Raw genomic sequence first — 15,361 nt, 5'->3', positions numbered from 1 at the left:
TAGCTTACAGTTTAAAGAAAAAGGAAGAAGGGAAGAAAAATAGAAATAATACCAGGAAAAATGCTACAAAATTTGCATGTGGTTATAAAACAACCTAGTGTCCTATAATTTCGATATATTTATGCCATTATAAAGCTTCCCAGATCTAATAGGTCCTTTCCCTAATAAAAGTTGTTTTAGATCTGGCCCAGCTACTGCTCACTTCAAGTTGCAATGTAAGAACATTCAAATGACAATGAACCACACAATGTTACTATGTTAAATACAGTAAAACTAACATACCTCTAGATGATGCTGTGTTTTCATTAAAATAAGTGTATTTTCACTCCTTAATTGATGGTTTTCTTCCTGAAGTTTAATTATATTGTTTTTGGCTATTGCTAACTGGAAAAAAAAAAAAAAGAAAAAAAAAGAAAAGAAAAAAAGGAAAAGCAGTGTGACCACTTTTGTGAATGGAAATAAAGAAAAAATGTTGTGATGAATGCAAGGCCAAGACATTCTCTGCTCTGTTCTCGCAGTCGACCAAACAGAGGTTTAATTATTTTTAAAGAAAACACAAAGCTCCTGGTTTTAGTAACAAGTCACTTTAATTACACAACAGCATGCATACTCAAAATATTTCATTATTTCATGTCTGGTAAAGAATACGCTTTCTTTTCATTGCTTCATTATGACTTAAAGACCCTCAATTCCCTTTCCTCATCCTAAATTTTTTCTTCCCATTTGGATTCAAATATATCCAGTTTTGTTCTTTTTTGGACATCTTAATATATCATATGGAGCAATTTACATAAGAAAACCTCTCCCAGATGAAAATAAAACATATTTACAAAAGAGAAAAAATTATAGCTGGCCCCTACAGTACATACCTTCATGTCAGAATTATAAGCCAGCTGATCAAAATAGGTGGACAGCTGGGCTGAGGGCTTGTAAAGGAACCAGAATACTCTGAGAATTAACACTTTTAAAAAAATGTTTCCCCTCTATCTGGATACATTAATACCCAGAGTGAGCTAGGTATCCCTTCAACAGCTGAATTTGCACATTTTAATTTTCCATTTCATTAACTATTTCTCAAGCAGCTCAATTTAAAAAAAAAGTGTGCTTTCTCTTATAAAGCTAAATATATTGGAATCTAGTCAAGCATCAAAGATCACCAAAAATATAGGATATAAATACAAAACCAGAGCTAGACAAGTCTAAAAACTGTATATAAGCACATGGCAAATAAGCAAGAAACAATCCTTTGGCTAAAGCTGAGAACAGTAACAAAAACTGCTTGCTGAACTACTTTCTGTCTCGGTAGTAACTGGTGTCATCCATTATGGACTAGTCATCTGCACAAAATCAGACTGACAGCTAGCATTAAGAAAGGCTTCTCTTCTGGTTTTGTCCGAAGTGGGAAATTGCGATTGTCATGGTTTAACTCGGCAGGCAGCTAAACACCACACAGCCATTCGCTCACTCCCCTCCAGTGGGATGGGGGAGAGAATCAGGAAAAAAAAAGGTAAAACGCATGGGTTGAGATAAAGACAATTTAATAGGCCAGAAAAGAAAGGGGAAATAATAATAATGATGATAAGAGAACATACAAAACAAGTGGTGCACAATGCAACTGCTCACCACCCGCTGACCGATGACCAGTTCCTGAGCAGCAGACTCCCGGCCAGCTTCTCCCCTAGTTTATATACTGAGCGTGATGTCACATGGTATGGAATATCTCTTTGGTCAGTTGGGGTCAGCTGTCCTAGCTGTATCCCCTCCCAACTTCTTGTGCACCCCCAGCCTACTCGCTGGTGGGGTGGTGTGAGACGTAGAAAAGGCCTTGACTTAGTGTAAACACTGCTCAGCAAGAACTAAAATATCAGTGTGTTATCAACATTATTCTCATCCTAAATCCAAAACACCGTGCTGTACCAGCTACTAGAAAGAAAATTAACTCTATCCCAGCCAAAACCAGGACAACAATGTTCTATAGGATTCATTTACTGATGCTGCATGCTACCTAGGCAAGCTGACTTCAAATCCCTTGCAGCTAATAAAGGTATCTGAACATGTTACACAGACCTTATGTAAATTAGAATAATTTAAGTACATTTATGAAAATAGCTTTTGAGAGTAAGTATCTATTATACATTACTAAAAAAAAAATACCTCTTCGATCAGTTTAGTGTTCGATTTCTCTAGTGAATCAACTCTTGCATGTAGACTGCTAACTGTGCTACTGAAAGAGAAAAAGAAAAGAAATTATTCAAAATTACATCAAAACTCATTCAGCCAAGCTCAAAAGCTTCAATGTGAGGTACAACGATTAATGGTTAAGTCCTAAAAGGTCTGCTCCCATTATTTGAGGTTTTCCTAAATATAAGAAAATTAGTCTCCTTTATTGAATGTTTATATATTTCTTTCCAACTTCCAATGTTATCCCTGTCACTTAAACTCCTGGCCGGGTGTGACCTTACATTTCTCCCTTTCCTTTATCCTCACAACTATATTGTACTCAAATGTTTTATGAGTTCCCTTAAAAAAGAGTTTGCAATCTTCTTGCCCTGCACCACCCCACCCCCACCCCCCCCCTCCCCAATAAAAATCATTCTCCAGGTTCTCTTCCTCCAAAATCCATTTATTTTATAAAATTATTTGCTTCTCTGCATTTTTTGAGATTTAACCTCAGGTTACCTCTTTCTTGATGCTTCTTGACTTCATTTGTAAGTCTCATCAGAATTTTATTCCCTTTTATTACTCTGTGGTTTTTTATCACATCAAACAACATCCAGGCCTTCTCCATTACCTGATTGCCCATTTCTGCCCTGATTGCCCATTTCTGCCATAAGCACATTTTTTTAGGCTGCACTTTACACACAGAAAAAAAACCCTGTTCTGTAACACCATTTACTTTTCCACATATTTCTACCATAGTGTCCTCAGAAGTTACCAGTTAATTAAGAATGGCAAAGTAGAGGAGATTATTGCATTTTATGATGATGTGTGGAAATGAACAGCTGACCTGAAATAAAATAGAGCTGTTGAATCACTGGTCTGCAAGGAATTCCATCCATAAACCAGTGCACAAGAACATACTCAATACACAGGGGCTCACCTGAATAATGACAGCTATCATCACAAAAACACCACTATTCTTAATTGTGATAGTTCCTTTCTCCTCTTTAACTTACTTTCATTTTGTTCATATTTGACACACACAGTTATTCTGTCCTGATTAAGGTTTCTGCTCAGGGACTGACACAATTTCAAATCAGAATTTCTCTACCCCAACAGCAGTCATGTAGTAACTAATGATCAAGATTACCAGCATTAAAAAGGAAAAAGTATGATTACATTTCAAAAAGAGATCAAGAAGATCAGCTATACTACCGATTCTACAGCAGTTCTTTGTGGGCTTGTCAGGTTTGGTTTTTTCTTCTTTTTTAGCTCCTCGCACCGTTTAATTTTGTACAATACTCCTCAGAGAATTACAAGCACCGTTCCTTTATTTGTACAGTAACAAACACAGTGGTGGACTAAGTTTGTTCCATCCAGCAAAGTAAGGGGAAAAGGCTGCTTTCCTGAAAACTGTTTCTAGAGGAACCACAACCTACAATGTACAAGTAGTTTCCAGCAAGCAATGAACCTATTCAGTTTTGATCCTAGGCATTAAAGCTACAAACTAAAATATTATGAAAGGCAAAGAAACAAAAACATGTGTATTCACCCAGAACACCCAATAATACTTTTTGAAAACTGTTAAACAGAATGGAGTTAAGATCCAGATCAAGCTTTTCATTCCTGTGAAGTTAAAAATCCTGAGGACCTTGATCAGTTTTGGCCTGCTGTTTTTCATTTCTTTGAAGAATAAAGGTTCTGACTGTCAAAAACAAAAAGCATGAAAACTGAGACTTCCTGAGTCTCTCCAGAAGAGTGCATCCTTTCCAACTTCACTACATCCTCAGTCTAAACATAAAGAATTTGCACCCCTTTCTCTGAAGTTCTCTCTCACAAAGCTGTGGTACAAAAGGAATTAGAGGTGTCTTTCACCTGTAAGCCTGGACTGACATGCATACTTCAAAGTAATACTTACTTCAGTTGTCTGTTTAGTTCTTCAACATAATTCTTTTGGTCCAAAATTGCAGCAATCTGTACATTTCTAAAGCAAGCACATTAGAAAGTTAGCTTTAACAAAATGATGTAGTGAACTATGTACTGAAAATATATACATATCTATCCATCATATGCAAATGTCCATCTTAATTGTGCTTTTTAAAAGAAAGGAAGCAACTTCATCTCACAATCATGAAGTCAGTAACTTACATGTTGTGACATCAGTGAGAGACAAAAAACCCCAATGCCCTAACTGCAAACAATTTCTCTACATGAAACATAAGAATCTTTTGAGACATACAGTCTCAAAAGAAAAAGGATGTTTATTTACTCTGCCTAACTCTGGTTCTTTGAAACACTGACTAAATCCCAACCTGAGGGCTTAAAGGTTAGCAGGTTCCTTTTCATTGCCACCTTGCAATCCTCCAATACTGTCCATCAGGTAAAGGAAGTAGGTGATGTTGCTGAGGCTTGCTTCAGAGTGCAAATATTCTTCCAGCTAACTAGTAATACAGAACAATATAGCGTGCCATTTTTCTCAAGACAGTGAGATCAGAAGAATTCATCTTTAGGGAACTGACTTATTTCTACAAAGAACAGGGCACCAGTCAAGAAATCATTTGTTAACATGCAAAATCTGAGGTATTTGGTGAGGACATACCTTTCCTTACCCCCAATGTCATCATCACTCTTTAAATACATAGAGAAATCGATCACCCCAACCTAGGGGAAAGCAAATGCACACGGTTTCATATTATACAAGTAACTGTTGTTGATATTCACTGTCTTGTATCTACGTAATTACTAAAACCTCAGTTACATCAGCTTTTTTAAGATTGGCCCAGTTTCAGCCAGAAGCTCAAAAAAACTGAACCGTAACATTTTAAACAAGATTTTTTTAAAGTGTAGTCTCACATATTTGTTAAGAATTATGTTACCTTGGAACAAAATTAACAATGTGCCATGTACCAAATCCCAAAGAAAAGATGACTTCTTACCTCTGACTGAGCTTAGCCAAGAATTTACAGGAAGACTTTCATTTGGGGAATTATCAGATACTACTCAACCCTATCACTGATTGAGCAGACTTGTGATAATTTGTCTGTAGTGTTTCACATGATTTCCTGTCACACCACATCTCCCAAACTGATGTTTCCCCCATGTTTAGCTTTTCAATATTCCTTGCCAAATAATGCTACCTCTCCACACTTGTTCATTTCCAGGTGTGCCAACTCAACCGCATTCATTTTTTTAAACCTTCTAAATCTGAATCTAATTAATGTATTTTCTATTCAATTGTAATTTAATCGCATATACTATAAATAACATTACCATGAGTTCTGCTTCCAACTCTATTCATGAATCTCTAACAAAAGTATTTAACCACGTTTGCTTTACCAAAACCCTTCCCTTTTGGTCTCTACCAGCCTCTTCACAAAAGTATTTCAATTTATCTGACCTACTGCTTCCTTCTTGAGCTCCCTTTAGCTTTTGAATACAAGTAACTTGCGAAGTCTAACATTTCCTTGGTTTGTACAATGCTCTCCTATCAGTTTCCTATGATGGTCTTCTACTTGTTCTTTCCATATCTTTTCTAAAAAGTCTCTCCTCCAAAAGCTTTTTTAAAAATGTATTTTTCTTATTAAAGCAAAATACTATTTCTATAAAAAAGTAAAATGTTATCTCTATAAAAGTTACTTTGTTTTAATTTTCCATGTCTGCATCCACACATTTCACCACTGAATAGCATTCTTCTAACATACCAAAACTATGCTCCCGGATGCGACTTCCATCATCCCTCAGAAGTTTCTCTTTCTGCTCAATACAACTCGCTGCTTCTGGCTTCTCTGAGAAGGTGCCTTATTTACACTAATCTTCACAAACAGAATTACTCTAAAATAACATCTGGACAGCCACTACTACCTTCTCAAATCAAGTTTTATCTCCCCTCATACAGCAAAGCCACCAAGTGACCTAGATAACAAAGGTGTAGCTAGCAACAGATTTTGTGATTTATAATACACACGTATAATTCTCAATACTAAGAAGAGCACATTGATAAGTTTTCTATAATTACAGGCCTTTCAATATTATGTCTTCTGGTACACAAGATCAGTGCCTAAAACATTAGATAGTAACTGGAATGAAGAATTGAAGACAAGTTAACCCTATGATTCAACAGCACACATACCCAATTAGCTATAACTTTTCTTTGCCATAAAAATTGCTTTTTCATCAAATATATGCTGAAATACAGTAATAACCACTTAGAATCATAGAATCATTTAAGTTGGAAAAGACCTTTAATATCATCAAGTACAACCATTAACCTAACACTGACAAACTATTATGATTTTTTCCACAAAGAAGCTGGACAAAAACAATCAGGACTGAACACAGCCTACATTTATTTATAAATACTTGTGCATCTGCCTTTAAAAAGAATCCGTCAAGATTTTCTTGGAAAGGATCAGAGTTCAAAGTCAAAGCAGTTTGCAAAGGAGGAAGAATTCTAAGTCTTGTTTTGCAGATTGAAAGCAGTCACCCTCTTGTAAGGTCTTTTATTACACTATGCGAAGCAAGTTTTTCTTTCAGGTCCTTGAAACATTCCTATTATGCTCCAGAACAACAATAAATGAACCAAATGTGATAAACTGATCATGGAACTATACTTCTCCCGCAAAGGAAAAGGACGAGTTATGCAATTAAGACGGAAAGAATTCTGCATTGCTACTATTGCATCCATTTGATGACAAAGCATAAAACTTTATCCTTGCACTCTGACAATTATCACCATCTAAAGGTCTGACTCAACTGATACCGAGGTTAATGCAACAGCCCCCACTGATCCAGAAGCTGGATCACACCCTAAACAGTCTCTAGTAAGATTTCTAACAAGTCACAACTCCACAGTAACAAAATTCACTGTACATAAAAATCTTCTGGATTGCATGTACATTACTTTACCTGTATTGACTTACTTGTGAATCTAGGTCTTCTCCCTTCACACACAGGTTAGCATCTATCACATTTAACCCAACTAATAGCCCAACAATAACTGCTCCTTCTTCCTCCATCATTAGTGCATGATACTCATAAAATTCACTGTTAAAGAAGAAAATTGCATCTTATTGGTACATTCAGTATATGTATATGCAATAAATTAATAATAAGTGACATCTAAATCTGAATTGTTTCTCTTACTTTAACCTTACTCCAACATCCTTAAAGATTAACTGGGTCTGCCCATACTTTCATCTCATAAGTATTTAAAAATTGAAAGTGCATGGTTTGTTTCAAAGGCTATTACAAACAAAAATACTATCTTTGGCTCCAGAAATCTGAGCCACAAGCTGCTGAAGGGCTTGGAAATCTGGGGGCAAGACTTATTTTAAAAAAAAAAAAAAAAAACAACAACAAACCCAACAACAAAAACAAAAAAAAGGCTCTTCCCTATATACACTTGCTATTAGCTACTTTTGAATAGGATACCGCAACAGATTGATGTTGGGCCACACTGAGTCAGACAATTCCTGTGTTGTTAAGAAACACTAGAGAATGCAAAAGAAGAATGGTAAAAAGTTTACCTTGTGTGAAAAAAGGTCTGGACTTTAATGAATACATGCTTGAAATTAAAGAAGCCAAGTAAGAGATTAAATGGCTAAGAGAAGAGAAACGGAAAGGGCTGAAATACTAAAAAGGTTTTTAAAAGAAAAACATTCCACTAAACAACAGAATACCAACATTTACTTCCTCCTCCTTGCATTTTTTTAACAAAGTTTTAGACTCTATGGAACAAACTGTACTTTCAATGGAAAAGACCATAGCTGTTGAACACCAATATCATCCTGACATACCAGCATTATCTAGGCATACAAGAAAAGTCTTAAAAACATATACATTATAGAACTGAAATTAAGATGACAAGATTTTTTTTCCCTTTGTGCTTCAACTGCCCCATCTGAAAGGAGAAGTTATAGTAGAAGAGAGCAATGCCAGTTTTAGAACTGTGAAAGGAAAGTTCAAGGTAATAGTCCTCCATGCAATCGCAGCACAGTAGGAAACCATATATATGGCAAGGGTGAATTCATCTCCTCTCCAGAGGCTTCTAGTCCGTAATCTGCATGGCAGAGGAATGCAGCAGAAGCCCTTCCCCATTAACCTCATCTATGAAAGAACAGTCAGGCACACTGCAGAAGGCCCACCTACATGATGGGGAGGAAATATCTCTTCACCCATCAGCTGGCCCTCAATCTTGATGAGGCAGAGGTGTTTGGTCCCTCTACCCTTAGGACTGGAAGAAATCAGCCCACAGGCCAGAAGCTACACATTCCTACAGTAAGGATACATTTAAAAGTAGCAAATAGAAAACAATAATTTTTTTTTTCAGGAGACTAAACCTCTAAAAATAAATTATAAACAAAATCTACTTAATTGTTTACCTGAGAAGATCTCTCTGAATGATTAAACAGCGAAGATAGTCCGCCATTTTCTTCTGCATTAGTGCTAACCGTAACCAGGCCCGGGCACGGCCCAGTGGTGTTCTGAAAAAAAGAGCATGAAGACAAACAGTCCCAAATCAACAATATATTGATTAACTCACTGTCTTAAACATCTTATCAGTCTATTGGTAGAGCAATTGGTATTTCTGAAAGGGTATTTTAAACTATTAGTTGAGCAATACAGTCTGGAAAGCCACAATATCTAGGCTTTGACTCCAAGCTTTGGGATAATATCAGAAAAATTTTCATAAACTTAGCTGGGCTTGGGAGCAGACCCTGGAAAGAACAGGAACAGAGAAACCACAAGAGCCTGACAGCAAAATTAACTGTTTTGCTCAAAGAGTGAAAACATGCAACTTTCTACACACTGTTGTATTTGAATGTGCTTTGTTCACACACAGGACATGGCTAGCCACAAGCAAAGAATTTTTAAGAGTGGTGCTGTTTTCCTGTAAGTACCTTCTTAACCTGACAGTGCCTGTAAAGATAATCGCAAAAGTCCTGTTTCTAGCTGAAGTAAAACACCTGCAACAATTCAGTCTCCTTTCTGCAACTTGCTTATAAAGTCTTCAGGGGAATTGTGAGAAAAATAACCAAATGTCCATTACAACTCATCACGCAAGCTTGCCTTCCCAATCCTGTTCTCTGGGTCTACACAACACGTACTGAATTCTAGCTTTAATTCATACTTGTTTACAATGTTTCAGTGGTATCGTAGAAAGACAATTCAAAAAAGATGAAAATTCATGTAACTGGCAAACATTAATATCCAACAAATTAAACCTGGACCTTTAGATCATCGTCTTCTAGTGCTTGCACACTCAAGAAGTGGTAAGCACATAAATGCAAAAAACCAAACCAAAACAAAAAAACCAAAACCCACATGCCATTATCAGGATAGGAAAAGTGTAACACACTTGGCAAAGGGTATTATTTCATCTGGCCTGCTACAAGAATAAATAATAATTTATATACCTATGTGCTGTAGATAAGGTCTAAAGCTATAAATAATAACCCTTATGCTGCCATATACCAATCACAATGTAACCAAACCCTTTTGGAATTTAATGTATGGCCAATTATAAAGCTAAATACAAAAGCAGAGTGTGGAGGAATGGGAGGAGATTTTAGTTCACAGCATGAATTTACATTTGAGAAGGACCCAACACACAAGAATCTGAAAAGCTGCCTAATACTTTCCTCTTCAATATGTTACCTTTTATTTTTATACAGCCTTTGCTGACTAGACTCACGTGTTTGCTGCCATTCTAGGCTGCAGATTGTTTGATAAAAAACCTGTTCCATTTTGCATCATTTTCATCCACCATTCAGAAAACCTCTCCCCCAGGAATATCAGAAAAGAACATAAAAATCCTACTTTTTTAGCTGGTTTTTTTAGAACATGGAAATCTAGCAAGATGCACCTGTGCTCTCCTCAATATCATGTGCTAGCTGATCAAAGGCTTGATTAATGCCAAATGAAATCATGAGACATCTGTAGATTCTCAGTCAGGTCTTGTATTTTCTTGCTGTATTTTACCAATACTACTTACTTAAGGCCAGGCAAATCTCTGACACTTGCTGCTATTTCCTCAGCTTCTGGATATAATTTCTCCACAAGTTCCAGAGGACCCCAGATGGTTTTATTGTAACTTAGAAAGGATTTTCTTACTAGGAAAAGAAAAATTAAGTAACTGAATTCATTTAAATTACTGGAGTAGCTTCCTTCAAAATAGCTGGTGTGACGAAAGGGTTAACTGCTGAGCCTAGACTTCCAGATAACACTGGTCATTTCACTAGTATCCAAAGCCGTTTTCCAAATTACTTTGCTGTGAACATAAAACTGCTGTGCTAGAACAAAATAATATAAAAAGGATGACTAGATAAAAATATAAGCTACATACATGCAGTTGTGGTAATCCCTGGATCACTTACAACAAATGGTATACAAAAGAAAAAGTCAGCAAATGTGGAAATATGTTGTGAAGTATTAATAATGACACTATTAATTATAAAAGGTGACAATTTACATATTTTCTTCACTTCTTAAAGCAACATAACACACTTTGATTTTATCTCATTCAAGAAAGAAAGGAAGAAAAATGGCATGTTTGGGATGAGAAATATGCAGCTAGAGCAATTACCACACCTTTAAGGCCATGTTTCAGGCAGTGCTCCATGACAACAAAGAACTGCTGCAAAGGTGGGTAGTCAGAATCCAGAGTGCGGCCAAAGCTCAAAGCTGATTCAATGAGTCCTTTGATACTCAATTTAGCCATGTTCAGTAAATTTGCTCTTTCTACAGCTGTAGGGTCCTTTACAGCTAAGACAATAAAGGGAAAAAAAAAGTTATGATTCAAGTTTTAGAAGAGACACAAAATAATAAAATGCTTCATGGCCACCTTGCAAAGAAAAACATATCTTAATCTAGATAAACTCAAAGGAATAATTTAGTAAGTGCTATAAACCACGATGTTATAGAAAAGCATCCACTCCAACAAACACCCTTACAGATCTTACATTGTTTTAATAGGTGAATGAAAAAACGAGGCTGGAAATGTCAGTTCTCAGGTACTGTATTGACTCAGCACATCTTGGAAGCAGTCAGTAACTGCAAGTTAACACAGGCATCAATGCTGCACTCAAAAGCTCTGCTGCATAACAGCAATGAGTGCCCTTACCATGATATCAAAGCAGCATTCCTACTAATGTAAGTATCTATTTGGTGTATTACAATCTACCTACAGAAACAGATGTAATACTTCTTATATATAATCACTTTCCGCTGTAGTCTTAATTTCACAGTGGCATAAGCACATGCTTTCCTTCTTAGGCTGTACATAGTCTCAGCCAGTAAACCAGGAGCAGTTTCAGGAAAATACTACATATTACATACTGAAATTTCAGTTTCTCATATAGCTACAAAATATTTTATACACAGGAAAGGTTAAGAACTAAAGGGTTTGCTTTAACTTAATAATGTTTTTGGTAAACTTTACAAAATGTACATTACAAAAATACATTTGGGGATTAAATCTAGTCAGTAAAAAACCCATAGCTTTTTAAAATCATCTTAATTTGACAGAATGGACCAGGTTCCTCTTCTTAGAGCTCCTGCTACCGAAACCAGAGAGTTCAGGAGATTCTTAGTTTATTTTCATTTGTAGTGAAGCAGTTCAAACATTCAGGCCACCCTCTATTTTGCCAAACCGAAACAGAGAAAAAACAACCCTCTATTTATTAACCATGATCAAAGTAATTTAGAAAGAAGCAAAAAAGTTGATGATTTACTGTTTTCTGCTATTTGCAATTATATCTAAGAAATGAAGTAAAAAACAAATGAACAACACAGATCATCTTTTTTAAGACACTGAGACACAGATATCGAAATATCTATACAGGTTTGTGTCTGAGAAAAACGTGAGCCTCTTCCTCTGCAAATCTGAGTATTGGTATATGGCCTTATCTCTTTGCACATCCAAAAGCATAAAGAACTGTATACATTAAAGCCAAAAACAAAAAAACCCAAATTCTTGTTACAGATGGATGCTTCTTGGTTCCTTAAACAGCAATGAAATGACTTGTCTCATTTCTTGCATACCAGAGCTTTACGTATTTAGGTATTAGATATTAGAAACTTAGAAAATTACTTTCTAATTTTCTGTATTCCTAACTGCCTGTCAAATATCAAATTACCCTATTACCATACAACATAACCTATCTCAGCTTTCTAGGGGAAAAAAAAAAAAAGTGACTGAGATGATGTACCCGAGATAACCTTAAAAACTACTTTTATAGTCTCTCAATTTGCCATTTTTAACAGAAAACACTAAAAGATGTCAGCAGACACAGCAGACAGTTAGTGACAGTGCTCTGGCAAAAATTTACCCAGTTAGCAGACACAGCTCCCTAGTTTGTCTCTTGACTTCCTGCCTGCTCAGCCAAGGGGGACTGAACCAACCCTATCAAGAGCAGCACCAGTACACTCCTGTCTGGAACAGATGAAGGCTTGCAACAACAGGAGCGTTTCTGTTGGTACAGCTCATATCAGACTTCCTGCTTTTTTATTAGGCTTGCTTTTGACAGTACTAAATATGAATGTTATCATAAAAAAAGCCTTGGCCGATTCAGACTTCAGGTGGATAGCTCTCCCTCACTAGGTATTCAAGTCTATTTCCCCAAAGGCATCTTACAAATTCCTTTTTCAGGTGACCTCATTTTGACTTTGGGAGCTGATCCTCCCCCACAGACAGACTTCCACATCTACTGTCCTTTTAACTGTCAGCCCTCTTGCCTGGTCTTTCTGAGGCAGAAACACATTTTAGGTCTGTTTTAAAGCGTGGTCTACCTGCATATAGCTATTTTTCTTGACTTGCTTCTTAAAAAAAGATCAAGATTTAGAATTTCACATGGCATGTTTTCTTGTAACTGCTGGTCAGGGATTATATGGGGCAGACTGTACACACATGGAGCAAAATGAGCTATGAAGGGCCCTGAAGGGTTCTTCTCACCCCAAAGCAGCAGCCCCCAAAGGGAATATTTGGAGGTAGCACTTGATGTCGCCAGCCTCACCAGAGTCTGACTAGCAAGGCTTGGCCCAAGAGACAATATTCCTCTTCTAGTTTGGATGAGCAGCCAAACCCTTACCGCAAACAGTATTTATACAAAAAAAACCCAAAACAACAACAAAAAAAACCCCACACCAAACCAAGCGTGTACTCGCTACGGCTACAGGCTGAACAAGATCTCCCTGTGTCACCCGACAGCTAGCAGAAAACAAGCGTTTTCCTCCACCAAAGCGTGCTCGCCGGCACGTTCAGCCTTCCCAAAGCCCGGTCCCCCGGCACACCACCTGGTTTCCATGAGCGCCGGCCGCACCTCCCAGCCACTGGGAGGGAGAGGAGACCCGCCAGTGCCCGAGGCCCCGCACCGGCTGACTGACCGCGGGGCCGGAGGCCACCCCCGACGCCGGGCCAGCACCGCCACCGCCCCCGAGGCCGCGGGCCGTCCCCAGCCCCGCTCCCGCCGCAGCGGACATTTTCCGCCTGTGCGGGCGCCGCCGCAACGCGGCTCGCAGCCGTTACCCCCGGCGGCTGAGGGGCGGCGGCCGCCGTAGGCCCCCTTCTCCCCCTCCGCTGGCCCCGGCGCCCCCCGTTCAGTCCGGCCCCGCTCCCCGGGCGCCGCAGCCGCCGCTCACCCATGGCTGAAGAGGAGCCGCCGCCTCAGCCGCTCCCTGCGGCTTCTCCCGCCCCGCCGCTGCGTGGGCCCGAGCCCTCCGCCCGCGCCCAACGGCGCCCCCGGCGGCGGGAGGACCCGCCCGGGGGCTGCAGCCTGTCCAGGATGGGCGGCGGCAGCGCCGTGGTTTCCTTCCTGTCGCGATAACCTGCATGGCGACAGCCGGGATTTACTTACAGGGCTGTTACTACTGCAGTGTTCACATATCCCTTTCCCTCAGAGTGGAGGGCATCAAGCTGTCCGCCTTGGAGAGGGCGGTAGCAAAGAGGGTAGTTGTACTGCCAAAAGGAGACGGCCAGGAGTGCTAGGGCAGTTGTAACATTTCTCCAATCTTAGCCACATGACTTTTATTCCAAGTCATAATTCTCTAAAGCTAGATAATGTGTCAGAACAAATACTACTATTCTTAAACACCTAGAAAAAGCTCATGATAATTAAAAAATAGTGTGCTGGGAATAAAAGTATTTAAAAATAAATAAAAAATAAAAAGTATCTAAAGTTATCTAATAAAAAATAGATAATTAAAAAATAATTAAATGTGAATCTTACCAGAAAATCAAAAACTACTGTAGCCTCAGAAGGCTGAGGTGTTCAACACCAGGCATTTTTGTCATAGAGAGGTGGGATCTCAGGTTATACTTACTGCACCCTAAGCAATTTGCTTTGCTTTAGTAATTATTCTAAATAATCTTCTCTCCTCTTCCCTTCTTAAGAAAGGCTAATCAGCAAGCTGCAGAACAAAAACACGTGCTTCACCTCACCCAATTTCAGAGACTACACAAAAAACAGCATGGAGAAAAAGGATAATCATTGCCTTGGCCTGCAAGGAAGGAGGACAGAAGGACAGGGGCAGCACAGGGATAGAACACAGCCCATGGTGACAGGGCTGCTTCTTACATCCATGATTCCCACCTCCTAAAAGAAAAAAGGAACCTGTACATGTAAACATTGAACAGTCCTAATTGTCAGGCTCTGATTCTACTAGTCTGGCATAAAACAACTTTCTTTTTGGTTTTTGTGGGTTTTTTTAAGAATCCCAGCAACACATAATGCACTAAGGCAGTGCTCAACCTGTGTCTGCATGTTTTCCAGCAGCATCAATGACTGTTTCTGCATTAGAAAGCTGTTTTAAAGGCAAACAGAAAATGTGATTCTTTTTACTTTTAGAAGATATTTCTTTGAGATATATATATATTCATTAGAATGCAAGAGTGTTTGAGAGAATCACATCTCCATTTTGTTTGAGACTACCAGATCAAAACATTTTAATCTGTAGATCTCTGCTCAATCCAATTTTTACTATGCAACAAGAAAGGGCATGTTTTAGAAGTAGATAAGGAAATACAGGATTGTTCTTGTGCCTGTTTCTCATGCAACTTTGTGGAGGGATGGCAATACCTCTGTTTATTTATTAACTTTTTAACAGCATGCAGATCATTTCCTGGATAAGTATAATTTGGTGTAAGAAAAATAGCTAAACTAAATCTTAAGAGACTTTTGTACACATAGATCCTAAACATAGAAAG

At 38.3% G+C, this 15,361-nt stretch overlaps 1 protein-coding gene across 9 annotated transcripts in view; it reads right to left on the bottom strand.

Annotated features, from left to right (window-relative positions):
• RUFY2 (RUN and FYVE domain containing 2) overlaps positions 1-13,926 on the bottom strand; it is a 32,363-nt gene extending 18,437 nt beyond the window's left edge. For 7 of the 9 annotated variants that reach the window (XR_012044017.1, XR_012044016.1, XR_012044015.1 and 4 more), the window contains exons 1-9: positions 13,798-13,926; positions 10,750-10,923; positions 10,154-10,271; positions 8,541-8,642; positions 7,080-7,203; positions 4,760-4,821; positions 4,079-4,144; positions 2,155-2,224; positions 283-384 (exon numbers count right to left, since the gene is read on the bottom strand). Coding sequence is in view for 3 of the 9 variants with exons in the window: in XM_072871636.1 (XP_072727737.1) it covers positions 283-384; positions 2,155-2,224; positions 4,079-4,144; positions 4,760-4,821; positions 7,080-7,203; positions 8,541-8,642; positions 10,154-10,271; positions 10,750-10,923; positions 13,798-13,801 (822 nt within the window). In the remaining 6 variants the exon portion in view is untranslated. Of the gene's footprint in view, positions 1-282; positions 385-2,154; positions 2,225-4,078; positions 4,145-4,759; positions 4,822-7,079; positions 7,204-8,540; positions 8,643-10,153; positions 10,272-10,749; positions 10,924-13,797 lie in introns of those variants that run through there. The other 2 variants (XM_072871637.1, XM_072871638.1) reach the window with 2 other exon arrangements.
• Between the last annotated feature and the right edge of the window lie 1,435 nt (positions 13,927-15,361).

This window comes from Ciconia boyciana, chromosome 8 (assembly GCF_034638445.1).
Source record: "Ciconia boyciana chromosome 8, ASM3463844v1, whole genome shotgun sequence".
Classification (NCBI taxonomy): Eukaryota; Metazoa; Chordata; class Aves; order Ciconiiformes; family Ciconiidae; genus Ciconia; species Ciconia boyciana.
Note: the sequence above shows the minus strand (reverse complement) of the source record. Positions and strands in the feature narration are given on the sequence as shown.